General features: G+C 33.5%; 4 protein-coding genes across 7 annotated transcripts; 1 reads left to right on the top strand and 3 right to left on the bottom strand.

The window, feature by feature from the left end:
* The first annotated feature begins 447 nt into the window (after positions 1 to 447).
* On the top strand, positions 448 to 4,233 carry LOC123913396 (methylesterase 17). Its single transcript, XM_045964123.1, has 4 exons — positions 448 to 800; positions 1,054 to 1,194; positions 3,078 to 3,212; positions 3,669 to 4,233. The coding sequence occupies exons 1-4, from the start codon at positions 522 to 524 to the stop codon at positions 3,951 to 3,953; spliced, it is 840 nt and encodes a 279-aa protein (XP_045820079.1). The 5' UTR covers positions 448 to 521; the 3' UTR covers positions 3,954 to 4,233.
* A 3,350-nt stretch (positions 4,234 to 7,583) lies between these two features.
* On the bottom strand, positions 7,584 to 12,652 carry LOC123913394 (probable inactive receptor kinase At5g58300). Of its 4 annotated transcripts, XM_045964120.1 has the most exons (4): positions 11,394 to 11,901; positions 10,569 to 10,664; positions 8,830 to 10,194; positions 7,584 to 8,404 (listed from the first exon to the last, which is right to left on the bottom strand). In XM_045964120.1, exons 3-4 carry the CDS (start codon positions 10,124 to 10,126, stop codon positions 7,785 to 7,787), a joined length of 1,917 nt encoding a protein of 638 aa, XP_045820076.1. In that variant the 5' UTR covers positions 10,127 to 10,194; positions 10,569 to 10,664; positions 11,394 to 11,901; the 3' UTR covers positions 7,584 to 7,784. The 4 variants fall into 4 exon arrangements, with proteins under 4 accessions (XP_045820076.1, XP_045820074.1, XP_045820073.1 ...); XM_045964118.1 differs by lacking the exon at positions 10,569 to 10,664 and having other exon boundaries at positions 11,394 to 12,652; XM_045964117.1 differs by lacking the exon at positions 11,394 to 11,901 and having other exon boundaries at positions 10,569 to 10,754.
* A 400-nt stretch (positions 12,653 to 13,052) lies between these two features.
* On the bottom strand, positions 13,053 to 17,465 carry LOC123913395. Its single transcript, XM_045964122.1, has 3 exons — positions 16,766 to 17,465; positions 15,720 to 15,992; positions 13,053 to 13,633 (listed from the first exon to the last, which is right to left on the bottom strand). Exons 1-3 carry the CDS (start codon positions 17,273 to 17,275, stop codon positions 13,340 to 13,342), a joined length of 1,077 nt encoding a protein of 358 aa, XP_045820078.1. The 5' UTR covers positions 17,276 to 17,465; the 3' UTR covers positions 13,053 to 13,339.
* A 3,119-nt stretch (positions 17,466 to 20,584) lies between these two features.
* On the bottom strand, positions 20,585 to 22,217 carry LOC123913393 (60S ribosomal protein L10-like). The gene is made up of 4 exons (XM_045964116.1): positions 22,081 to 22,217; positions 21,271 to 21,772; positions 20,992 to 21,073; positions 20,585 to 20,815 (listed from the first exon to the last, which is right to left on the bottom strand). The coding sequence occupies exons 1-4, from the start codon at positions 22,088 to 22,090 to the stop codon at positions 20,738 to 20,740; spliced, it is 672 nt and encodes a 223-aa protein (XP_045820072.1). The 5' UTR covers positions 22,091 to 22,217; the 3' UTR covers positions 20,585 to 20,737.
* Between the last annotated feature and the right edge of the window lie 5,505 nt (positions 22,218 to 27,722).

The following is a 27,722-nucleotide window of genomic DNA, read 5'->3' as shown; positions in this document are numbered from 1 at the left end:
TATTTGAACCCCTTAATAATAATTATAATATTCCTTTTTTATTATTATTTTTTTCAAGAAAAAACATTTATATTATTATCTTTTTATATGAACCCCTTAATAATAATTATAATATTCCTTTATTATTATTATTTTTTTCAAGAAAAAACATTTATATTATTATCTTTTTATATGAACCCCTTAATAATAATTATAATATTCCTTTTTTATTATTATTTTTTTTTCAAGAAAAAACATTTATATTATTATCTTTTTATATGAACCCCATAATAATTATAGTATTCCTTTTTTATTATTATTTTTTTCAAGGAAAAACATTTATATTATTATCTTTTTATATGAACCCCTTAATAATAATAATTATAATATTCCTATTCCTATATAGTATATGAGACTAGGACAAATAAAAAGGTAAACGTCACACCTTAAATTAAACTTATCTTATAAATTATATATATGCCTTTCACCAACAACATTGAAACCAAATAAGCTGACAAAACCATATTGCAGAGGAAGAAGCCATGGTTGTGAGAGAGATAGAAGAAGGAGTTGACTCTAATTCTAGAGAAATTAATACTTTTCCTTTGAAACAACACTTTGTTCTTGTACATGGAATAAGTGGTGGAAGTTGGTGTTGGTACAAAATTCGTTGCCTTATGGAAAATTCTGGGTATAAAGTCTCATGTATAGACCTTAAAAGTGGTGGAATTGATCAATCTGATGCTGATTCTATTCTAACTTTTGATGATTATAATAAACCTCTCATTGATTTCTTATCTTCTTTACCAGATAATGAACAGGTATGTATATTATTATTTTTATTTTTATTCCCTTTCTCTACCATATACTATATATCAATTACTATCAAGTGAATATGTACCGGTATACCTACTGAGTTAGACAATTCTGATAGATTCATATCTAGTGTTTATTAATCACTACTTATGGACTTATCAGCATTATTCACCTCAACAGTATAGCAATATATATTAAGATGTGTTCCGGAGTGTTCACCTTAATAATATTTGACATGACTATGTTTGGTTTGTATAGGTTATATTGGTGGGGCATAGTGCAGGAGGGTTGAGTATTACACAGGCCTGTCACAAATTTCCTAATAAGGTTAGTTTAGCAGTGTATGTGGCAGCAACTATGCTTAAGTTTGGATACACAACTGATGAAGATCTTAAAGATGTGAGTCCTTTTCATAAATTCTGTTCTGTTTTTCATTTGTTTGAATGTCTTGTTCTGTAATTAATTTTAGTATGTTATGATTGATATGAATTCATAATGCCAAGTAGTGGCATAATAGAATATTATAGTGATGTGTATTATTGTCTTCAAAAAATCTTCAAGGTTTCCAGCAAGGATGATGTTGTTGGTGACATATTAATTTGGTTGCCAACTGTCTTCACACAAATAAACATATTACTAGTTTTTAGGCAACTCAGTCTCACTAGAGTTGTGCTTATGTTATGTTACCTAATCTCACATTTGTCCTAAGGTTTGTGTCATATACAAACATACAAATTATAAGGCCTGCCCAATAATTTCTAAAGTGAACGAGACCTAAAACAAATTTTATTATATGAAATCTTTTTATTTACGTATATGAGGTTTCTTTTATGTATATAAGATTTTTTTGTTTGATAAAAATATATTTTTACTAGAGGTCTAAAACGAGGGTTTTAGTAGTTTTACCTTTGAACCGACCCTGACAAATTAATTAGTAGTTGTTTTGCAATAAAAGAGTATGTTTATCCAAAAGATTTTTCAAAAAATGTGAAATTTCTTCTTTTTCTTTATGTAACATAGTTTGAGTCGTGCTAAAAAATGTTTTTAAGATATAAGTCCGTTAAGAAATCAAAAGAATAAAATTTTGATTTAAATTTTTAAAGAGTTGGCTGCATATTTTCAGACTTTACGAAACAGTAGTTAATATTTTTCTAGCTTATTATTAGAATTCTCAATTTAGTCAATGGTCTTCGCATACCAATTTTCAGGCTTTGACAATAATTTATTAATATAGTAGTCAATAAAATGGGTATGCTTTCTGATCCATGTGTGCAAATAACTTAGTATTTTATAGTATAGATTATAGAATTAGATTTTAGTAGTTCTTAAAAAATGATGAAAATGAATCTAACTATAGCCCAAACTTTCGAGTTCTTAGAGCCTAGAAGTATAATGTGCACGAGCAAAGCCAATTGCCTTTTTTTTTTTTCACAATCATTAATATTATATTAATATTATAGTAACTTCAATCTAATCTATGGAGTAAAGTTTTACTACTATTATTTCCCTTCCAATCTTATTCGTTACCAATAATTTGTTTGTGCCATTCAAACCCCTATAAAATATCAATCATTGTACTAATCATTATTCATTGGTAACATCTTGTTTTCTTGTTTAGTGACATAAAATTGTGCTATAGACAGTATAATAACTCTTTTTCCTCCCTTTTCCCTCAACTGGATCCAATTCAATCCGACAGCCCTGTCTTTTTTCCACCATTCCATTTTGTCCTACAATAGCAAAAAAAAACTCATGTTAAATGATTAAACCTTCTTTTTCATCTTAAACTAATCACTTAATGATTTATTGGTTAAATCTTACATCGACTATAAATAAGATAACTATTAGATTTATAAAAAAATATGACTCAATGATTAACCTAAGGTGTTCAAGTTTTGGGTGGATATTTCTCTCGAGCTTCTCCGAATTTCTCAACAAATTTGAAATATAAAAATCAATAGTGAATAAACTATTCACAGCATATCAAATTACACTTCTATTTTTATTTTTTATTTTAACAAGCCAAAATAAAATATATATTAATAAACGTAATTGAGAAACTTAACTTGAGAACTATTTATTTTATTTATATACTTTATACTTTAAATATCAAATTAAAGATTTACTCTAAACCAATGTGACTACAATCCAATGATTGAAAAGTAAAAACAAAAATACTACTAGCTAGCTTGTAGCTACTAGTATTAGGTGTGACTCTGTTTGGATAAATAAATGTATAATATTAATGTTTTTTAGAATTGTTTATGGTTTGTGGCAAATAGGGAGTACCTGATTTATCGGAGTTTGGTGATGTCTATGAGCTGGGGTTTGGATTGGGACATGATAAGCCTCCAACAAGTGCTTTGATAAAGAAAGACTTACAACGCAAAATCTTATATTCTTTGAGCCCTCATGAGGTACATTTTTATCAACAATATCTATTATTATTATTATTATTATTATTATTATTATTATTATTTTAGAGGCTAAATTAAGAGTTTGTTTTTTATTTATATCTCTAATAAAAAGAAAATGACTTGTACCAAAAAAAGGATTTTTTTTATGTGCATGAAATCTCTATATATAAAACTGTTCAACCGTACTACCGTAGGGTACACCCCACATGGCTCATGACCATGCACACCCATACTTTAGTTTATGCTTCATTTCATCCTCTGCTTTTGTCACATGTAGCTATAGCTATGTAACACGAACACTTTGATGGTGTGCTGTGTTCGACATTAACACAACACTAGTACATATAACTTTTAAAAAAAAAATATACTAATATTTATGTGTTAGATGTTTGTGTTCGTGCTTTCTTATAATGCTTTGCAATGACAAAATTAGAAATGTTGATAATGGTTGATCAGGATTCAACCCTGGCAGCAATGCTATTGAGGCCAGGACCATTACTAGCAATAATCAGTGCACAATTCAAAGTAGATAATGTTGAAGTGGAGAAGGTGCCACGTGTGTACATAAGGACAAGTCATGACAATGTGGTCAAACCAAAGCAACAGGAAGCCATGATAAATAGATGGCCACCAAGTAATGTTTATGAACTGGACAGTGATCACAGTCCCTTCTTCTCAGCCCCATTTCTACTCTTTGGTTTTCTTGTGGAAGCTGCAATTTCTTATGTTGGATGCAACTAGCTATAGAAGACAGCAGAAACAGTTACCACATTTATTTTTGTCCCACTTTTGTTCTAAGAAAATATTTCCCCGTTCCTTTTTATAAGAAACGATTCATTAAATATACTAATGTATCATGATTTATAATATGGACAAAATACATTAGTTATTAAATGAACTTAAAAATCAATTGTTTCTTATAAAAAAGACAGGAGGTTGTAATTTGTTGTTTGAGATAGTAATCGATTTGCTAAATATTTAATTTGTCACTGAATAAAAGAATAATAAATGATTCTCTCAAACTCATTTAGTATCTTTTCGAAATTTTTTGGTTTGTTAAGATAATCTCACATGGATAAATTGAAATGATTGGCATCAAACAAGTGAAAAAGCAACCAGTAGATCCATATAGGATATGACATATTTGACAGGATGCTGTGGAAAAAAGTTGTTCTAAAACCTATCCATCACTAATTCACTATGTTATTCTTCTTTTATCATGTGAAGATCAAAAGAGTTGTGGAATAAAATGGGTGTCCATGGATTGAGATTCTCTCCATGGGTTTTCATCGGAGAAGGTATAGTGAAAATCGCCACATTCGATTATTTTTATTGAATTTGATCAAGCCTATTACGGTCAAATCAGTGGTTGAGATTACTACTGCATCCTCCGGTCATGGAAAAAGATTTGTTTGCTTGTTTATAGTTATAGGTACAAATTTTTCACCGCCTAATTTTCATCGAGAATAAGTAAAGTGTTCAAAATTTGAACTTCAACCTATATATAAAATGTGACATTCCTACCAATTGAATTAAACATATGAAAACACTTCGAGTGATTTAATCTTCATCAAAGGAGATGTTGGACACAAATAGATAGCTCTCTCTCAACTAGATTTTCTTGTATGGACTCAAACTATTGACAATTTACGTGAGTTGTCAAAGTCTCGTACCACTCATACTAACCATGTGAAAAAAGTAATGCCTATCAAATTTAGTGAAGTATGATGAAACGAGGATTGCAAGATAGCATTGTCATGTACTTCTCCTACATCACACGTATAGGATAGCGAAAGAGAAAAAATTGTCACTTTGAGAATATGTTCTATTTTATATGTTTTGTTTTTTATTTTATCTATTATAGAAAGAGGAGCAATGGAATATACTATTATAGTGGTTGAAAAAGCAAATTATCTCGCTACATTGCAATACCTCACGCCTTATACAGGAGCAGTTCTGGATGAATATTTTATGGACGTGAACGTCACACGTTAACCATTTATTCATAGAAAAATGCTAGTTACAGCGAAAAGATTCACGCGAATTTCATTGTGAATTCTGCACTTTCATTTGATCAATTTTTATTCGGGATGATTCCGTGATACTTCCCTTCACTATAGATAGCAATCCTCTTATTCATAATGACCTCTCCAAATAAGCACAGGCTTATCGCCAAGTGTCTCTTCTATTACGAAGAGCACTAATTAAGTTGCGAAGCTTATTTCCGAGATGTTTTTTATTTACATTCTCATCTTTTGAAAAGAGCTGCTTAATTAAGTTCTCAATTAGGTGAACCAATCAGGTCATCAGGAGATATTTCAACTTAAATCGTAGATATATCTTGCAAAATAGGGGACCAAAAGTACAATTAAGCTATATTTTTAATATTTACATGAAAAATAAGTAAAAACTCGTACAGTTTTATTTTTGTTTTTCTGTTCCAAAGTTATATTTTGGTGGGGTGCTATGTTACTTCCTGCAGCTTTATATTTGTGACGAAAAAAGATATGTTCCTTCAATTTAGTGCCCTCTGCTCTAATACATCCATACATACATAGTCCACGTTGTGTGTTGGCCAGCGAATCAGAGAACAGGCTGTTGGGGAGTTCGGGAGAGTTCGGGAGAAACAATGTGTCAATGCTTCAAGACCACACAAGAAAGGGAGACGCCACATCCCAACCCAAAACTTTAAAGTGTTAGGTTAATAGGTCACCTCTCTTATAAGTCGATGTGAGACTTAAACACTCACACTTGAAACCCAACACGAGCCACACTATGCAGCCCTCATTTTAAAAGTGTAATGTAATGCAATGTCACATTAGTTCCTGAAAACAAAATTGAAAAAAATTCTTATCTTAGGATTTAAACCATCTTTGTTTAAGGTGCTGCTTAAAAATTTATCTAATTTTGTTGTTTTTAGTTTTAGAGATTTACTTTTACCACCATATCAGTTTCTCGCGCCCTACGTATTTCTCATTTTACTCTTCCGCTACTTAAGTAGCGGACGTTATAAAAAAGAGGTTTTTTGAAAAATATCATCTGCTAGTGGCGTTATAAAGGTATGGTATTTTTGGGATGTCTGCTACCTAGGTAGTGGAAGAGAATATTTTGGTAAATTCATAGAGCGTGCGAGGAAATGGATAGAGTGACAAAAGTAAATCTATTAGTTTTAAGGGGTCTCATCTTGAAATTTTGCTTTAGGCCTCTAGATTTTTTGGGCTGGCCCTGCTCACAAGACAAATATGAAATTTTCTAATCCCACCTCCTATGTTTCTTTTCTACCCCCTGCATTTCTATTTTTGTCCTCAGATAAATATTTCAAAACGCGTTTTCCGATTTTATTTTGCCTTGAAAAAAATTTCGGAATGTGTTTTCCGAATTTTTTCTGAATTTAAACTAGAAAACTTTCGAAAAACGTGTTCCAAAATTTTTAACAAGGGCAAAAATGAAAACGCAAGGGATAGAAAAGAAACATATGGGGTGGATGAGAAAATTTCCGAACATATTGGAGAGTTAACACAAAATTAATGTTTTGAGCATATAAGTAACAACACAAATTTGATGGAGAGTTAACACAAATTAAGAGTTTTTGTTCTTGAAGCTTGACTTTAATAGTAGCTATTTTCCACCCTCACGTCTCTAAGAAACAACACAAATTAAGTCACTAGATTTTGTCTAGTGGTGTGATGGGTTTGGGTAGTATGTTATAGGTCATGTGTTCGATTCCCACTCATTGTAAACCAAAAAAAAGAAACAACACAAATTTGTAAAATTTACTTTGTAACGACATATGTTTGTACTTTTGGATTGCACACAATTTGTATTTTTTCCGAATGTGTACATCCAGAATAATGTTTACACCATTTTATCGGATGTGTTTATCCAAGCTTAATTATGAATCTCAAAATGGTGCTTAAGTCTTCTGGTTTTAAGACAAATTTAGGCTTTTTCATTGAATTTTTTGTATTTTTATACGCAATATCTCAATCGTGTTTGTTAGACCTTTTTTCTTCGAAAAAATGCAGATAAGTAAAAAGAAAAAAAAAAAAAATGTATTATGCAGGTTCGAGCTACTTCGATTCAAACCTGTACAAGAATTTTGTCTAAGAGAATAGAAGTGTTGTTGAAAAATCTAAATTAATTAATATGTATTTCAAAAATTATATCTATATGCTAAATATAGTGAAAACATATAAATTTTACTTATATTTTGAACCGCAAACATTTTTTTTTTACTTATATTCGAAAACGGAGAGAGTACTATGTTGCAGTTATGACTTTCAATTTTTTCATTCATGTTCTAGATATTACTCAATTACAAGATCATACATATCCATAGATTGAAGAGTGCAAAAATGTCAGTCAACAGGATTATGTGGTCTGCAATACACACTAAAACTTGAATTATTTGCATTGACTAAACAACAATTAGCCAAAAATTTCAAAAGGTAACAAATAAGGTACATGAAAACTTTAACAACCAACATGAATACAAAGATTAGTACTATTTTACAAAGAAATGTGCTTATTGGTTGAAGATATTTGTTGACAGAAGCAAAAGAGTGAGTTAACTTATGGTGTCTGCACATTAGAATATTCAGACTCGGACGATGTCCTGTTCTTAAACTCAGGATGTTTGATTTCCTCAATCATTCTAACAGCTTCGTCCATTCTAGGCCTCGTATCTGGCGTCTTAGCCACACATGCAAGTGCAATTTGAAGCATCTGCACCATTTCCTCTTCAACATATTGTCCTCGAAGAAGTTCCTCGTCAAATACTTCAGCTGTCCATTCCTCTCTCACAACAGACCTAACCCATCTTGGAAGATCGACAACGTCTTCATAACCAGGATATCTCAGTGGAATCTTGCCTGTTAGCATTTCGAGTAGCAGTACGCCGAAGCTGTATATATCGGATTTTTGTGTGATCTTTTTGGAATCGGTTACTTCTGGAGCTCTATATCCATTTGTTCTAGACATTGTTGCTGGTGCATTCATCAAAGGAGGTAATCCAACATCAGAAATGCAGCTATCGAATTCTTCTGTTATTAGTACATTGGTTGATTTGATGTTTCCATGTGTAAATTTTGGACCACCTTCGGTGTGAATGAAAGCAATTCCTTTAGCTGTTCCAAGTGCAATCTTCACTCTTGAATCCCAATCAAATGGTGTTCTTCCTGCGCCTTTGTTTCCTATTGTTCGGAGTGATACAATACAATTAGGCGAAGATAATATCGATCTTGTTTGCATAAACAACTTAATAAAGAGCTTATAGCATAAGCGTTTATCATATAAGTGCTTATATATAACCTATTTATATAACAAAAGATGGAATAAAGTCAGATTGGTTTCTTTTAAACTATAAATTATGTTTATAAGCTATCCTGAAGAGCTTGTGAAAATAAGCTGAGAACAAATTACGAACATGCCATAAGTTGTTTCCATAAACTCTCTCAAACAACGTTACAAATGTTTATGCCAGTAGATAAGCTCAAATAAGTCAATTCAAACAGGCTAATTGTAGCATACATTACGAATGACATTGGTGAATATGCATGCATGTGCGAACACAAAATAAAAAATCGGGCTATCTAGCTTAGAAGTTAGAAAAACTTACCATGCAACAAGAAGAACAAGCTGCCTGCTGGCATGTAACTGTAAACCAAAAGTTTCTCATCTTTTGAATAGTAATAAGCTCGAAGAGGCATGACATTGGGATGGCGTCCGATTCTCCCAACAATATCCAACTGTTGCTCAAATTCCTTCTTTCCTACCACAACTTCCTTCAACCTTTTAACTACCATTGTCACTCCCTCCTCCAAAACAGCCTTGTATGCTGTGCCATAGCTCCCTTTCCCAAGAACTTCAGCTGAAGCCTTTAGTAAATCCTCTAGGTCAAAGGTATAAGAGGAACCTTCAAAGAAAAACAACTTGTTCTTTTCAGCAGCTTGCACTCCGCTCCCAAAACTCTTCGAAACTTCGACCTTTCCAGCACAAGAAGAAGCCTTTCCTTTAAGTATGCCACTTCTCTTATTGTTTTTCTTTTTCAAGAAGCATACAAAGAACACTAAAACTAGTAAAGAGGTGAATGCAATTCCTCCAATGACTAAAGCAAGTATAGAAGCTATGCCAAAGCTTTTCTTATGAGGGGTCTTAGCTTTTTGGTTTTGTGTGGATGCAGGAGAAGGAGATGGAGAAGGAGAAGGAGAGATTGAAGAGCAATTATTGAGAAGAGGTGGACCACATAAAAGAGAGTTTCCAACAAAAGAAGTAGAAGGGAATGTTTTGATCGAATTTGGAATCGATCCATTGAAGTTATTATTGCTAAAATTCAAGTATTTGAGATTTGGAAGGTTGAAGTCAGGGATAGTTCCTGATATAGAATTGTTTTGGAGATACAACCAAGTGAGTCTTCTCAGATTCTGATATGTAGGTGGTATACTTCCAGAGAATGAGTTAAAGGAAATATCCAATGCAGTTAGTTTAGGCGAAACCGAAGAAGGAATTAGACCTGAGAAGTTGTTTTTCTGCAGGTGTGCAAATTGAAGTGATGGAATTGAGAGGATGTTAGAAGGAAGATCCCCTACAAGACCATTGGAATGAAGGCTCAGAACTCTTAGAGCATCTAGTTTTCCTATAGTATTCTCAGGAATCGAACCGGTTAATCCGATTCCTGGAAGATGGATACCTATGACACGTGTTCCGTTTGAATTGCACGTAACGCCAATCCATGAGGTACAAATTGAAGAAGAGTCATTCCAACTTAGCCTTGGAGCGTGCGGAACAGCAGAAGCAAACTCCAATAGAGCTTGACGGTCGGAGTTCAAGTCAGAAGCGGCTACAATCAAGCCAAAGAGAGAGAGTAGAGAGATTAATAGAGCAAGAGCAACAACAATTGAGAATTGCAACTTCATGTCTTGTTTGGTGAGAACTCAAGGCTTTGTTCCAAGTTTTGAGCTTAACTGTTCTTCATCGTCCTTTCCTGATTTGGTTTCGAAAGATACAAGCCGTTAGTTAGTCATGTAGCTAGGAAAAAGTATAGCATTAACATATACAAAATTCATGATCTAAGCATATGATTGCATGAATCAGGCCTAGAATCATATCCTAGTGAAACAAAATTCAAACTGAAAGTGATGGTTTTGTAAGTTTACATGATGAAAGTGATAGGAACAAACAATATACACCATGAATTTAGTAGTCTTACAGAATTGGTATCAAACAATGTAAACCAACTTTTTCTCTGAAAATTTGAATTTTAGTAAGAAATGTTTCTGATCATGAGATGACATCACTTATTGCAGCTTTGCATAGAAACAAAAATAAATTAAATTACACAGTCTTATTAATTCTTACCTTTGAGATGGTTTTGAAGTAAGGAAAGGAAGTTCCTTCTGTCAGATGCATAATAAGTTTAAGCATTTTCATTATTTCAATGCTTGAAGTGTTATGCTGACTCTTCCATTTAAAAAGATAAAGAAAAAAGCCAAAGGTTTAGCTGTGAACTTTAAATTCTGAGGGACTAAAGTGCACTTTTTATTAAAAATACAGAAATCATCTCTTAAATAGTGCTTATATGTTTCATAAACAACCAAGAAGGGAGAACAAAAAAAAAGTAGCAGTGTGATAATTGAGAATCCAAGGAAAAATAGAACTAAAAAAGAAAAAGCTAAAGTTTGATTCTCCTTTGTACTTTATAAAGAAAAAGCATTCTTTAACAAAAGTGGACTATATTCTCATAATTTTAAAAAGAGCAATATAAATCATTGGTGTTGATTTCTCAATTTTGCTACCATACCTGGTCAGTGAATACTGCAGAAAGATCATTTAGAAGTACTTAAAACTATTTGATGAACCAAATTTATTCGACACGTAACTAAACAAACGATAATTATTGTACTAAACAACTAAAAGAAAGCATATCAAAAGCATTTCAGCAAAGACAACTTGTTGATTAATATTTATCTGTCATCCATATCAGAGAATTCATTAAAAGTTACAATGCCACGAGATATAAATGCACGCGCACAGAGATAACAACTTAGGGATCAAGATCCAAGAACAATTATGAGCAAAAGAGGTAACTAAGCTTCTTAAGAAAAGCCAAACTACTAGTAAATGTTTCAAGTTAGGGACTGCTAGTAATCAAATTGGAAATTTGACAACAGTAAGAGAAATTACCTTGGTATGAAATTGGAACACATCATTGAGTGAAGCATCACATCACAAAAAAGAGCAAGGAGATATCATTGTGGTCAAGAATAAAGGAAGTTCAAAAGCACAATTATCTACCGTTTTCGCATCTAAATAAAATGTCATGATAGGAGATTAGGACTTGTAGCTTTTTATTGCATTGAACACTTGAATGACTTGAAAAACATTAACATTAAGATTAAGGTTGGTTTCTCTAAAAGATATTGAACCGTTGAAGTTGGTGGCTAAATTATTCACATAGAAAAAGAATCATTCTTAACTACAATGACAGCAATAAAAAAGAGGGAGTTTAACATCAAAGTCATTAATCTAACTTACTGCTAGTACCAGTGTATTAATATTCACCTATTACTGTTGAAACTAGTCCAGCATAAAAGGAAGGAACAGTGCATGGCTCTAATCTCATAGTATGGAAAGAAGTACTAAGTGTGCAGGCGCATGAATGAGGATTTGAATTGACATGTCAATGAGGCACCAACACCAACCAACCTATTATCACTCCATGATTATTGCATTCAACAATACTCAAATTTTAACTCTTATATTTCTATATATGGTAAAACTCTCAGTCTTTGGCTAGTGAGTCTGTCAGAACTTACAACTGTCCCAACCAATGGTTATGAATCATAATGTAGCTGTAAACCTTTCATGAAGGAGTAATTACTACTAGTTACTAGTAATTACAGATTCAAAAAGTGGACAATGATTGTGTTTTCATTTCATATTCAACATCAAAATTCATCACAGTGGTCCCCCCCATACTCAACATGATGATCATATTGTACCGACTATACTCGTCTTATAGAACCATAGTCATTTAGTATTTACAAAGTACTGAGTTCAGCTCAAAAGTCAATAAAAACGGATCTATTTATGTTAACTAGCTACTACTATCATTTATCAACACTTACCATAGTCCATTGGTTAACTTCAAAATTTTGATGCTTAGTTAGTAGTCATCAACCCTCTTGTTCTCAAAAGTAAGAGATTCTAATAACTTGATGTTCAACCGAGAGATAAATAAAGTCTAGTCTATAATTGTTTCATTCAAAATTTAAACTCGGATATTCGTGATCAAGTTAACTATGTGGTTTGACTAGAGACGAATACGAAGACGGAGACCGGTCATGAATTAAGTGTGTGTGCCTGTGTGGGTGTGTCATGTGTGTGTGTGTGTAAACAGAAACTAGACATTTAAAATTGGACATACTGGCTAGGTTTGTGAGGGACCAGACCATAATGGGGCCAACTGTATAATGAGTTATTCATATAAGAACGAAGAAGGTAGTTGGCTTGGCTGTTACAGAACCAATAGAAATACTTCCTCACAAGTGTCATCAATTGGGCATATAATATAGGTGGGATGTCACACTTATATTTCATCATGTACAAGATTAACCATCATTGACACTTTCTGTTTTTGGATTTTGTAAATAGAACATTAGTTTTACCTTGTTAGTGATTAGATGTAACATGGAGTTGTTTTCCTCTTAGCTTATATTTCCTGGTAAGGATGATGTCTCAAAAAGTTGATTTCATGATGAGACACTTGAAAAGATTAAACCATGTTAGCTGATAATTATCATTTTATAAGCTATAAAAAAAATTAATTGACATAAAAAACAATTTATCCAATCAGTCCTTGACATTCAGCATTTGCCCATGTCTATTATTACTCACTGCTTAACCATGTCATAGATAAGGATTGTACACTCAAGACAAGGCAACATCGAAACCAACAAATGCTGAGTCCATCCCGATGTATGTCGATGTCTGTCATCTTTATTTTATCAACTTTGGTTCAGATAAACTCCACAGTTTGTGTTACAAGGTACTGTAAGCCTTGGCAAAAACTCAAATCGGTACAAAATCTAATGTGTTAAAAACAACAAAACAACTCCCGTAATCATCAATTATTGTTGGGTACCACTATTTTCAATCTTTTCAATTTCTTCACGGTGCTTTCTTTCAGCCTCTTGACGTTCTCTTTCAGCATTTTGACGTTCTCTTTCAGCATCCTCCTCATCTTCAATCTCATCAAGATCATCAAATTCTTTGGTTGCTGCCATTGCTTTCACCACAGGATCTCTTAGATCAGATATCAGTCCCCCACCAATTCTGTACTCTTCTTCATTTCCAATCAGATACAAACGCTGGTCTGGGCCGGAAGCCATGGGAACATCAACAGCTAGCAGTTTCATATCATACTGCATATGAAAATAACATGAAAAGGCTAAGTAAGCAAACTTTGAAGCAGAAATTTCCCCTCTGCATTATACATTTATTTTCCTCTAGGGAATCAAATTTTGCTAATATTTCACACATAATAAATAACAACTCTTGCAAATATTTCTTTGCATAGCTGAAGCTTCTGCCTATCCTAAATGTTATATTACACACACAGAAAGAGATGAAGAGAGGAGGAGGAAATTACAAGGATAAGTGGATTCTCCTTAATAACAACCACCACCAAAGCCTTTTCCTACTAGGAGGGGTCAGCTATATAGATCAAACAACCCAATGATTTCCTTCTCAAAATCAGTCCAGTGTCAAATACAGAAACCAGAGAATTGACGTGGAGAAAAGACATAAACAATCAAAAGAATAGGAAGTGTACTGTTGAAAAACTAAAAGAAAAGGAAGAATATAAGTCTCCCCTTGGGCTCTCCTTTCACTCGCAGTATCAAACGTACAGAATTATATTTGTTATCCTTCTTTCTCCATACACGGCGTCCCCTCTAATTAACCAACTACCCTAACTACTTTAAGTCACTTTCATTCTTTACCCTAACAATAAATCTCTCCTACTAACTCTACCAACAATTTTCTTTAATATTCCTCTAGTTCTATTTATTGGAAAAGGAATCCTCCTTGACAAACAAGGAAAATGAGCCACTAATATAAAAAAATCAACAAAGGAAAGTAGCTCAATCCCTCGGAAGTGTTATATAAATCAGCCCAGACCGCCTGGAAAACCAGTCACATAACTGATCTGAGCCACTGTTAGGATCGAAAATGCTTCTAAACCAGTGGAAAACCAGTTTGACTCTGGTTTTTGTGGTTGAGTTAGTGACCAGACCAGCTTAAATTTTGTTTTTTTTAATATTTCTACAAGTTTGCATTATCATAATATAATTGCAAGCAAAATTATGTTATTCCAATGAAATTACAAAAGTTATTAAGAATTATTAATTTTGTTAGGTGGTTATTTATTCTCTTAAATACTAAAACTTATAAATAATGTTCTATATTAAACAATGAAATCACAATAATTACTAATTCATGTGACTCACTAGTTCGACCAGTGATCCATTGACCCATTGACCTAGTACCCCCACCGAGTCGCTCATCATATATGTTAGGGAAACGCTGTTAAACAAAACTGTAAGATATAAATCATTCATGTGCTCTCAAGTCTCCACCAACAATAGTTGTATCATGGTCATGGGAATGGCATGGTATCCAAAGCCTCAAAATGACTGTAGTGAAGAGTTTGCCCCCTTTTTCCCCCTATTCCTTAAATAAAAATGTGAATTTCAACACTAGGCATTGTAGGCGACTAGGCATGTGCATTGAATGTCCATGTTTCAATTTCAAATGAACCTTGTGTGAGCACCGTTACATGCTTTTACCTACGCTTTTGGCATAGATGGTTAATTACAAAAACCATGTGCTTTACACCAAATAGAAGTTAAACCTCTAATTTAGCCATATCAGCTGCAATGCCATAGAAACCTCCTTCAATTGTGAGCGTTATGTTTCAATGAAATGTGCCAAAAGGAACATGGATTGCATATTTCCATCACAGGAAGAACCCACCCCACCCAGTCAAGTCAAGTTTTGCAATGGGGGTAAACCGTAATTTAAGTAGCATACAACCATAAGTAAAACACCGTACATGGTCAGATCATGATATTTGGTATGTTTCCATTTGAATGCTTACATATATCCTGGGTTAGGGGGTTTATTACTCACTGCAATTTGTAGACTAAACACAATCTGTTGTTATTTTAAGAATTAGGAGGACATAACTCTGGAAGGCATATCATACTGATAAAGTTGGAAGAACCACTCACCAGAAATGAATGCTTCCAAGAAAACAAATTTGGGGATAGCTAAGAAATCCCATGACATGGATAAAACAAAATGTACATGGTTTATACAATGTTAGTAGAATTTGACGCGGAATGAAAAGATGATGTTGAGGCAGAATATGAGATGCAACAAATTTCAATGTATAACACAAATTCTATGAAGTGATTAATGATATAAACGAGAGGGGACTTGATTTACCTTGCCCTGCTTTTTCTTGACTTCAACATTGACTAGACCCTTTCTCTCGGAACCTTTTATGGGAAAAATGAGAAAACAACGTCGGCTCCTAAGACTTGGCTTGATTTTCTTTAATGTAAGGCCACCCCCTGACATCACATATGCTCTTAAATCAGTTCCTGTAAGAGGGGCACCCATGACTTCAAGAATCTGAGCAGATGTGTTAAGTCTTGTCATTGCCATTCTATAAACTTTATCAGGATTGATTGTGAACCTTGAGCGGATATACAAACCCTTAAAGATGTTACAAAATAAAATTATTAGACAATTATACATATATCAATGCAGAATTCACTAATGACAGGTTCCACCTGAAGCAGTCTGCATACAATTGAAAAGGAAAATTCACAATTTTCATCCCAATCAAATAAAACATTATTGAACTAGATATTATCACAATTCACATAAAAAGTCATAAAGCCGGTTTGGATTGTCTTATTTGAACTAATCTATTGGCATAAACACTTGCAAGACTGTTTGGAAAAACTTATGAAAACAGCTCATGACATGTCCATAAGTTGTTTTCACTTTTCAGCTTATTTCCACAAGTTCTCAACAATAGCTTATGAAAATAGTTTTTTTTTTTTTGGATAAAAACCAATGTATAATCCCTCGAGCTAATTGAGATCCATTTAAGGGGTTAGCCTCTACCAGCAAATGTTTTTCAGACGCACCGGCCAAGATTGAACCTTGGACCAAATGGTTAAGGGAGCCAAGTATCTACCACTTGTGCCATATATATTGTTGGTGGATTATGAAATCAGCTTATATGAAAACAATTTAACTTTATTTTATCTTTTAAACTGAAATAGCTTATACATTATACTACAAATTGTTTATCTAAACAAGATCATTATCTATAATCAGAACTAGCGTATAGCATTGTTAAGCTATCTATCCAAACAGGATCATAATCTATAATCAGAAGTAGTATATAATCTACAAATTTGCATTGAAATAATCAAATTGGAAATTAGAAAAGCAACAAATGAAGAAAAAGAACTTACAGTAAAAGCAACAATAGCAGATGAAAGTGCAAGAAAACCATACTTAGCCATGCCTTCAGAAAGAACAACAAAAGTATTAGCAATACCAAACAGAATCCTCCATAGAACAGCACAAAAAACAACCCCAGCAGCACCAAACAAAAAAAGTTGATTCCTTTTGAAAAAAGCCTCAAGTTGCAAAACCATAGCCTCACGATAACGAGAGAAAGCAGATGTCAAAGCAGCAGTAGGTTTTTCCAGAACCTTCTTAGCATTGAATCCGATGTTCGGTGGCTTTGAAGAGAAGAATCTAGAAGCGCCGATACGACCGGCGGTAGGGAAGAAAATCGGCGATGAGTTGAGAAAGGAGGTGAGGGTGGATTTAGGGTGAGGTGTGGATAGTAAAGAGTGGTGAAGTGGTGGTGGTGGTGGTGGTGGTGATGAAGAAGTGAATGGGTGACGGAGGAAAAGTTGTTGGAGTTGGGTGATTCTCTGTGAACAATTGCTGCATTTTGCTCTTGACATTTGCATTTTCCGATCTGCGATGGAAACCACCGCTATGACCACCGTTGATTGAAATTGTGGTCGGGTCGACCCGTTTGTTGCAAAAAATGGTTTAATTTGATTTTGAATGTTGTGTCATTGTCATCTTCGGAAGAGAAAAGAGCGAGAATTGAGAATTTTTAGTAATACAACGCTACGCAGGAACAACATTTCACGAGTCACAAGAGAAGAATATGTAAATAAAAAAACTGGTTTTTTTTTTATTAAAAATTTATTTATTTTTTTGGTTTTATTAAAATTAACTTTAGTTAAGAGTGAATTTTTAATAAATAATTTATGTTCGGAGAGTGAAAATGAATTAAAAAATAAATTTGAACATAAAAGTTATATTTAGAAGAAAAAACTACAATCATAATTTCAATTTAAAATCTTATGTACCAAAAAAATTTAAAATCAATCTTAACCATATGCTTCAATAAAAGTTCTCTAGGCTAGAGGTTTAGGGGGAGTCCGGATAGAAGACTCATTAAATTGATGGGTCCACATATGTAGGAAGACTTAAGTTTTCGAACTGTTTAACAAAAGTGATTCTTTGTTGGTGTAAGATAGGTGTTGGTTCGATTTACCAATATAAGTTATAATTCTATTGTGTTTCTTCAAAATCATGTATGGTAATATTGGGATTTTGCTTCTCTTTTTTTTCTTTTTTGTTAATACTCCCTCCGGTCCTTTTCATAAGGAACAATTTGGAAAAAAAATTTGGTCCTTTTTATAAGAAACAATCATTAAATTTATTCTTACAATTCCATTTTTACCCTTATTAAATTGTATCCATTCCAAAGTTATGCATTAATTAGAGTGATATATTCCCTAAGGATAAATTAATACACCAAGGTTAGTTTTGGAATAGATTGTAAAATTTTAGAATTTTTATTAAGAAAGATAAGATTTCTTGGTATGTGTGTTTTTTCCAAATTGTTCCTTATAATAAGGACCGGAGGGAGTATTAATACTAGTAATAAATACATGGAGGTGGAATGGGTAGCACTAATGGCGGTGGGTTTGTGTGTTACTATTTTAATTAATTAGTTAAACTACAATAATTGAATAAATTAAAAATTAAATTAACTTTGATAAAAGGTTTTTCAATTAGGGGTATTTTAGTATTTTTAAATGTAATCAACATTTCTCTCTTCTCTATTTCTTATATATTTCTCTTATACCAAACAATACATCAAATCACCTATATTTCTCATCAATCTCTCTCTCTCTTCATATTCTTTCTCACTTATTTCTCTCTTTTCAGTTTCTTCTCACAACCAAACACACCCTAAGTAAGAGCTTGTCCCGACTTAGTCTTCTCGATAGGAATTTCTCTGTTTTCGATATGAAATTGGTTTAGCTTGGTCTTTATGTGTACCTAGAGTCGGTCTTCCCATAGAGCTTCAACATGCAAAAAAATCGATTTTAGGTCTTTATAATTTGTTTTGGTTATCTCAAAAATGAAACAATATGTGGTTAATCTATTTATTTTTCCAATTCTATCAAATATGTGGTTAATATGTTTATTTTGTCAATTAGATCAATATATTGTTTTTTATTTTAACTAAAACTCGTGATTTTTGTGAAACATGTGATTTTATAAAAATATGAGTTTTTTTTTTTCATCTTAACCCAAATGAAAATCAATAAATCAACCTAAAAAATTAAAAGAAGAAATATATTTAACAAAATTGATCCAAATCACAAGAAATAAATGCTAAGGAAAAAAATTACAAAGGACACCAAAACAATAATCAATCGTTAGTTGGTTCAGTGGTGATTGGCGTTGAACTTGGTATGGAGGACCACGGTTCGATTCCCCGCAACTGCGATCGGAAGGGGCTGGAACCACTTGATGCCAGAACTGACCCCCGAACCAGATTCAACTTGTGGTGCCAAAAAAAAATAATAATAATAATAATACATGATATGAACAATACAAAACGCATAAAATGAATATCAAGAAACATTAAAATGAGTAGTTGAATATTTCAATGGAGAAAATCAAACGAAAAAAAAGTATTTCAATGATTGTTTCAAATAAAAAAAAATTGTTTCAAATCAAGACCAAGCTAAAAACTTAACAATTTCAATGATTAAAACTGAGTATGTCTTCATGTCCTCAAAATATTGTGAAATTTGCTTTTGATCTTCCAAAAAGTTATCATCTCATTTTGATCCACCGTTTCTTAAATTTCGTCGCCAGCCTTGACTTATGTAGCTATTTCTGTGGCATATATGAATTTGTAGCTAACTTCGTCGATTAAAGATTCTAAAGTGCCTAACGTCTAATGTTAGCATGTCACTAAATATTAAAACTGGATCATCTTCAGTGAAAAGAGAGTTCGGTCAAATCTAGAACATGGAAAAATAAAATGTAGAGAATATTTCTCCGCAGTCTAATTGAGGAACAATGATGAAAATGTCACAAAGATGGTGTTAACAGGAGGCACACAAGAATAAACTATCAATTTTAATCTTTAAATTATTACTCTCTTTTCAATTTAAAAATCTCTAAAGTAAATATAATAAGTAGTCTCTTTTTTTGTCAAATTTTTTTTAAGCTGTCAAATATAATAAGGATTGATAAGTTTTATATACTTTAGAAATAGTTCAAATACAATAGGAGAGTCCATAACATAAGAACTAAATTGATGCTTGTAAGACAATAGTTCAAAGTTCGTTTTCAATTCAACTGAGATACTCTGATGCCCTGAGAACTAAATTAATGCATGACGAGTTTGAAAGATCCTACAAAACTTATCAATTAATCTCCTACCTAAATTTTGATGGCTCTTAGTAAGAGCCTCTTACTTAGCTGAATGTTATAACTATCAAAATTATTTTCTCACATTTAAGATGATAAATTGCTGTAATTACATACAATAGAGGTTAGTGAGGGAGATGATGAAGAAAGAAGGGTTTCAGACTTTCAGTAACGTGATCTAGGCTTTACGAAAATTTGACATCCTTGTTGATGTCTCGGCTGGGTCACCAGCTTGCCTAAAGGAGAAGGCTTTGGGTAGGTTTTTACAATCGGGTCACCTAAAAACTATTCAAAATAACATTTTCTTGAAACCCTGGACTCAATTGTATGCTTTTTTTGATACATCACAAACAACCAAGACCAGCACGTTAACTGGAATTGGCCACCTCTTTATATATGGTTAAAATTTCAAGGTGTAAAAGGAAGATTAAACAGATATATGCCTAGCTCAAAGTTAGCTGAACAACAAAGAAGCAACTTAACAACCATCATCAAACGACAAACAAACACCTATCAAAGGCAACAGATTAAAACAATTAAAAACCATTCATTCAAAGTAATTCGCAAAACCGGAAACAATCTCACATGGTTTAATATTACAGACAAAACAAAAAGAAACTTAAAATTAATCATCCAAAACTATTCTGATGAAAGACAATTGTTTCCAAATAACAGACCACCTAAGCAGTAGGAGTACTAGCATCAATGAAAGCTCTTCCAGGTTGACGGTTAGCCAATGGTCCATGGCACCCAAGAAGCTGCAAAACCACGAGAAACTTGTAAATTTGATGACTCAAAAAATAGGTCAATTGCAAAGAGTTTCACATTACTACAGATCCAAACTTTTAAAAATAAATAAATGTCTCCATCAAGAAAACAACTGTGCCATGAAATTTCAAACATGTATAAGTAGATCCACAGGGGCATCAATTACCTTGGCATTCACACCATCAGGCAAAATCCTGTTCTCAGACTTGTACTTGAGGTAATCAACACGGTTAAACTTGGTGAAACCCCTGAACAAACATATAAAATGAATGTAAAACCAATGCAAATATAGATATCCTATGATAAAAACAGAACAAAATCTATTCAAATACTCAAATACAATGGAGGCAGACCAAAACTATATACTATAATATAAAATTCTTAAAATCAAGTCATGTTAGTTGGGTTCAATTAAAAAAACAGAATCAACAGAAGTAATACTTACCACTTCCTGCTAACAATGATCTTTTGACGACCAGGGAACTTAAACTTAGCACGACGGAGAGCCTCCTGTGCATGATGGCTATTGGTGTCCTTACAACGGACAGAAAGAAGAACCTGACCAATAGCAACCCTAGCACAAGTACCAAGTGGCTTTCCGAAAGCTCCTCTCATACCAGTCTGAAGCCTATCAGCTCCAGCACACGAAAGCATCTTGTTAATCCTAAGAACATGGAAAGGATGAACTCTAACCCTCAAGTGGAAAGCATCCTTTCCAGCAAATTTCGACATGTACTTGTTACATGCGATACGAGCAGCTTCCAATGCTTCACTGGAAACATTCTCCTTCTCCCAACTAACAAGATGGACACAGAAAGGAAACTCATCAACACCTTTCTTCTTCATACCCACATCATAAATCCTGATCTTAGGATCAGGAACACCACGGCAAAACCGTGATTTTGGGTATGGCTTGTTCTTGATCTGACGATAACATCTTGCAGGTCCTAAATCATACATCATACATCATTCATTATTACTATCATGCAAATTCAATGAAAATTATAATAAACTTCCAAATTGAAATCAATAATACTATTATAACAACTCATACATGGATTGATAAACAACATGACATAACAAATCTAAGCATTTTTAATAACGATATATGAATCATTTCAACTGAAAACTTAACAACAGAAAATAATCGATTGAAAGAGGAAAATTCATGAAAAAAAAATCATATATAAGATAAAATCAGAGACGAGAAATTGAGATAACATTGATTTTTAGGGTTTGATTGGGAAATGCTTACTTCTCCCCATAGCTGCGAGTCTTCGAGCAGCGCGTATGACCCAGGAACCGAGACCCAAACCCTAAAACGATTATGTGTATATATAGTCTTTCTTTGAGGCTTTCGGGTTTTTGTTTGGGTGCAAATTCGACAGTGAGGTTTAAGCTTATTGGGCTTACTAAAATATTACTATCTGGACCTCCCGGTATTTCTTAACATACACTACTTCTCGTTGTTTTGATGTTCTTTTACAAATTTACCCCTTTGCAACAACAAGTACCATCAATCACACAACCTCTATAATCTTCATCTTGTTTTTCTTTTCTTTTTTTTTACTAAACATTCTATAATTTTATACTGTTAAAATGTGAATCCTATATGATATCAAACACTATTATTATCGCCCAAAAAAAAAAATTAATTAATGTCCAAGAGGAATGTAATTAAGTTTAAGTGGTTTAGGGTGTGTTTGGTTCGAAGTAGATGGAGAGGAGGAAAGGGAGGGGTCCGGTTAAGGTGCATAAGCCCAAGCTTATGCACCATGCATAATTGCTATGCGCGTCCCCCAACTGCTACGCGCCCCCCCCCATTTTCTAGCCCCCAATTGCTACGCGCCCCCCCCATTTTCTAGCCCCCCAATTTCCAGCCCCCCAATTTCTAGCGCACCCCCCAGGTTTTTTTTTTTTTTTTAGATTTCTAGCGCACCCCTCAAATTTTTTTTATCACGCTTTTAATTTTGATTGATTGAATTTTATTTTATTTTATTGATTAGGGATAAATTTCAGAGTATTATGTATGGTTAATTATTTTAGTAGTTAGTTTTAAACTAAAATCATGTCAAACCATCATCGATGTAACCGCTGCAAGCTCTTCAATCTTCTTCGCTCTCGCTATCTTCGTTTTCCAATCGGAATCTTACAAATCGATTCTCTTGAATCGAACGAAAACGAGAACGAATTGCAATTTCTGAGATGAATCGGAATCGGAATCGGAGTTTTGCAATTTCTGAGATGAATTGGAATCGGAGTTCGTGAGAGAATGTGTGAGTTCGTGAGAGAAGGTGAAGAAGATGAACAGTGATCGCGGATGAACAGTGATCACGTTTTCACTGTTTCGCGTAAGAGAAGATGAACAGTGAATTTTCGTTACAATTATTCTGGAAACCATTGTGTTGGTTAAATGGTTTCAGAGAGTTAAAAAGTTAAACCATTTGTATTATAAAATGGTTTTATGTGTTTATTGAAATCAATATTGTGTTTTTATGGTTTTAAAAATCCTGGAAACCATTATGCTGGTTAAATGGTTTCAGAGAGTTAAAAAGTGAAACCATTTGTATTATAAAATGGTTTTATGTGTTTATTGAAATCAATATTGTGTTTTTATGGTTTTAAAAATCCTGGAAACCATTATGCTGATTAAATGGTTTCAGAGAGTTAAAAAGTGAAACCATTTGTATTATAAAATGGTTTTATGTGTTTATTGAAATCAATATTGTGTTTTTATGGTTTTAAAAATCCTGGAAACCATTATGCTGGTTAAATGGTTTCAGAGAGTTAAAAAGTGAAACCATTTGTATTATAAAATGGTTTTATGTGTTTATTGAAATCAATATTGTGTTTTTAATATTGAATTTATTGTATTATTGAAATAATATTCCTTCATTATTATTACTATTACTGAACCAAATTAACATCTCAAGATTCTCTAACCAATAATCACTCAACAATTATAAAAAAAAAATAAAAAAATTAATCACTCTACTTTGTCTCCATTCAGCAAAAACACAAATATTTTATCACTAAAAAAAACCTCATCACAAAAAGAAAAACCAAGCTACCCAATTCGATTCTAATTCATACGTTCTTCATTGCCGTTCAAATTTGATTCTGAGGGGTGCGCCTAGAAATCTAAAAAAAAAAAAAAAAAAAACCTGGGGGTGCGCTAGAAATTGGGGGGCTAGAAAATGGGGGGGCGCGTAGCAATTGGGGGCGCGCGTAGCAATATGGGCTTTCAGGCCTAGTAGGCTAAAAATAAAAACAAAACGTGTGCATCAGCAGAAAGGGGGTGGGGATAGCGAGCCTTTGGGGGGGCTGGGGGGGGGGCGTGCGAGAAATTTCTGGGGGGCGCGCGAGAAATTCTGGGCTTATGCACCATGCATAAACATCCCCTTATGCATATTAACTTTTGCCGAAAGGGAGGTGAGCGGGTAATCTTGACCAAATTTTTTTTTTATTAAATCATTTAAAAAAAAATGTTTTTTATTCTTGAAAAAAAAAACAAAATTTTTTTAAATGTTCTCTCACAATTTAAAATGTTCTATGAATTTAAAATAATTCATTTACCAATTTAAAACGTTTTTTAACCAATCAAATCTCTCTAATAATTGAGATTTTTTGTTTTTTATTTTTTTTTTCAAGAATAAAAAACGTTTTTTTATTAAAAAAATGATTTAATAAAAAGAATATTTTTTTTGTCAAGATTACCCCTCTAAAGAAAAAAATCTTTGTATGAATAACCGCAACACAACCCAACCCAAACTATTTGTATACAATTAGACAAACTTAAGTTACGATTTTTTTGACGAGAGTTGTGATTGAAACACCATCTTTTGCTCTTCCAAATTTTGATGGAAATTATTATATGTCTAAGATTGGTGCCTTTAAACTTGACCTAGGCGTTGTTCTAATCCAAAAAGTTGTGTCACAAGCTCGTCCGAATTGTATGACATTCTGGGTGCGTTTGATCTGTAAAAGAATAGTTACTAGACAGAACAGTACTGGATAAGTGACTGAGTTACAGGACAATTTTTTATATTGTACTCTGTTTGATGATTAGTGCACAGGACAAGAAAAAAATACAAAATTTATTGTAATACCCTTTCCTCCCTCGTAATCTCAAGCTCTCGCTCACTTTCTTCCTCTTTGCTATCGCGTCCACTTACTCAGGTTGCGTTGGTTTAAAGATATTGGAAAAGTTGGGTCAAGGATTTTTCTCGTTTGTTTGATGTTTGGTTTTGATTATGTTTTTAAACGGGTTTTGGAGTTTCCCATTATCCAGTTTATGCTTTTATATCAATTAAGTTTCATAAAGTTTTAATCTTTTGAATATTGTTGCATGAATTTGTGTGTATAGTGATAGACATGAATTGCAGTGCACTGGGTAGCATATAAGATTGCAATGAAAAAAGGGAACGGATAAGTTTCGAGAATAACAAGAAGGAAGAGGACAATTATCTGCTGAACAAAAGCGTATTTTCATTTATTTGTCCGCCGGACAAAAAGTTGTCCCCTGTAACACCCTAACCCATACTACCCTTAAAAACGTAATTTTAAAAACTTTTCAACAAGTGTAAAGGCAGAGTGCCACGCGGTAATTAAAACACAAGCATACACACAGAGCATCATGAAATTTAACATGAAAAGCAACAGCGGATTCCAATCAAACCAAGCATGCATATATATACATATATATATATATATACATAAGCCAAATTCATCCCTAAGGATGTCACTTATACAAGAACTAGCATATCAAAAGGTAACACCGATATACGATGAAATCCAAGCGTAAACCCCGACTCGATGTTACATTACCAGAGCATTTACTATTTACATACTCTAGTCAAAAGCTAGTACTAAGAGGAGTAATCTATTCTAAGTCTCCTCACCAAAAGGTACTTCAACACCACGCTAAAACCGCAGTCTAAACGTCGGCACCGTCCTCAGCCTGAATATCTGAACCCCCAAAGGTCCAGCAAATAACACAAAGCAGAGAGTTAGAAAACATAACCGCATATCATACGAGTATAAGAAAGGTCTTACACTTTCAAACTACATCATACATATTCTAACTCACGTCAAAACATCGCACCAAACAGTTATCAATTAATAAAGTTTAGCACAGTTCAACCAGATAATGTCACATACCATTTATCAAATATATGCGCATTTACCCTAATGTATCTAATGCCAATCATTCTATGTCATGCCATCCCTAGACACGACTAATGCATGTGGTACCAATTGCCTTTTACCCCTCATGGATAAGTTAAACAGTTTTACATCTTGCCGGATTGTTCGGAACTTACCAAACCTTCATATCCCTCATGGATAAGTTAAACAGTTTTATATCCTGCTGGATAGCAGCTCTAGATCTTATGGATTCATCTAATCCGATCCTCGGCTTCCTTATGGACTCAAAAATCCATTTAAATCTATTGGAACCCTAGTTTCCAATTCAACATATATATACATGAATGCATGTATGTTTACACATATCATCAATATGATATTTCTCTAGCTCGAAGCTACTCTTTTATGAATGCGGGAACACAATCCTAACACATTCACTTAACATTGCAAATTAATGCCAAAACATAACATTTGCTCACATTAAGCTACAACTTATTGCATACACGTTTATCAATCATATAACGATTAACAATAAGCATTAACAGTATCAACATGTATCAACAATCATGTAAGGATACTCTTAAACCATGTTACAAGTGCCTAACCACACTTACAAACATCAACAAGAATTGCTGTCACAGAGGCCTTCGCTAAGCGAAGCCTTAGCGAGACATGGCGAACCACACCAGGAAGTCACCTGCTCATGGCGAGCATTGGCGAGCTTCAACGAACTATTCGCTGAGCGAAGGCTTAGCGAGCCTACGCGAACTACACCCGGGAACCACCTGCTCATAGCGAGCTTCGGCGAGATCCAGCGAACCTGTTCGCTACAGCGAACTCCTGGTCGCTTAGCGAACCACACCAGAACAGAATATCTGTTCTTGAGTTATCTAAGGCGGTTTAACCTTAAATCAACTCAAAAATTCATCCAAACATGTTATAAATTCATATAAACAGTCATTTCAAACATATATGGTATCAAGGAACATTAATCATCCCTTCCAAACATCCAAATACCTCTAACAATCAAAATCAAGCCAATTACTTGAGTTTTAAGTAACTTTCATAAATTTTCCAAAAATGATCCAAACACATACATATTCATCATGGAATCAAGCTAGTGATTAACACATACAAAGTGATGATGAAGAACATCATACTCACATACAAAAGCTTAATCAAAATCTAAAAGAAATTGAGTGGGAGAGTTCGGGAACGGAGACATAGACAATCTCCCCTCTCCTTACCACTCAAGAATCATGAATTCTAATCTCTTACCTTAAGTTTGGTGATGATTCAAGCCTTCTCTTGCTCAAGCTTTCTCTCTTGATCAAACCCTAGCTTAGCTCTATCTTGCTCTTACTCACTCAAAGTTCAAAGAAAATGAATTGTGAAACTATTCATATGTTTGACTTGATACTTATACTACTTCTCATTTGTCATGAACCAAGCCCAAATGGCTTAGGCCCATGCCTCTCACGCCCATCTAAGCCCAAAACAAGGTTCTCGCGCCTAATAACTTACGTTCGGCTAAATAATTATTCGCCGCTCACTAAAATAATAAAAGCCAATTAATAAATAAAATAACATTTAATAAAACATACGAATACGAAAAATGGGTCGTTACAATCCTACCCCCCTTAAAAGAATTTCGCCCTCGAAATTACCTAGAAATAGATCGGGATAAGAATCTCTCATCTTGCTTTCCAACTCCCACGTCGCATTCTCACCAGCCGGTCCTCCCCACACGAC

Source organism: Trifolium pratense, linkage group LG3 (genome assembly GCF_020283565.1).
Source record: "Trifolium pratense cultivar HEN17-A07 linkage group LG3, ARS_RC_1.1, whole genome shotgun sequence".
Classification (NCBI taxonomy): Eukaryota; Viridiplantae; Streptophyta; class Magnoliopsida; order Fabales; family Fabaceae; genus Trifolium; species Trifolium pratense.
The sequence above is the reverse complement of the archived record's forward strand: the minus strand, read 5'-3'. Positions and strand labels throughout refer to the sequence as shown.

Excerpts from the sequence above, each read along its gene's own strand:
- LOC123913395 (XM_045964122.1), bottom strand. The coding sequence starts at position 17,275 with ATGCAAATGTCAAGAGCAAAATGCAGCAATTGTTCACAGAGAATCACC. Across the intron at positions 15,993-16,765 it reads CTGCTATTGTTGCTTTTACT|GGTTTGTATATCCGCTCAAG; the intron begins GTAAGTTCTTTT and ends AACATCTTTAAG. Across the intron at positions 13,634-15,719 it reads TCAAGAAAAAGCAGGGCAAG|TATGATATGAAACTGCTAGC; the intron begins GTAAATCAAGTC and ends TTTCATATGCAG.
- LOC123913394 (XM_045964118.1), bottom strand. The coding sequence starts at position 10,126 with ATGAAGTTGCAATTCTCAATTGTTGTTGCTCTTGCTCTATTAATCTCT. Across the intron at positions 8,405-8,829 it reads CTTGTTCTTCTTGTTGCATG|GAAACAAAGGCGCAGGAAGA; the intron begins GTAAGTTTTTCT and ends TCCGAACAATAG.
- LOC123913396 (XM_045964123.1), top strand. The coding sequence starts at position 522 with ATGGTTGTGAGAGAGATAGAAGAAGGAGTTGACTCTAATTCTAGAGAA. Across the intron at positions 801-1,053 it reads CTTTACCAGATAATGAACAG|GTTATATTGGTGGGGCATAG; the intron begins GTATGTATATTA and ends TGGTTTGTATAG. Across the intron at positions 3,213-3,668 it reads ATTCTTTGAGCCCTCATGAG|GATTCAACCCTGGCAGCAAT; the intron begins GTACATTTTTAT and ends ATGGTTGATCAG.
- LOC123913393 (XM_045964116.1), bottom strand. Across the intron at positions 21,074-21,270 it reads ATCATTGTTAGCAGGAAGTG|GGGTTTCACCAAGTTTAACC; the intron begins GTAAGTATTACT and ends ATGTTTGTTCAG. Across the intron at positions 20,816-20,991 it reads CTGATGGTGTGAATGCCAAG|CTTCTTGGGTGCCATGGACC; the intron begins GTAATTGATGCC and ends GTGGTTTTGCAG.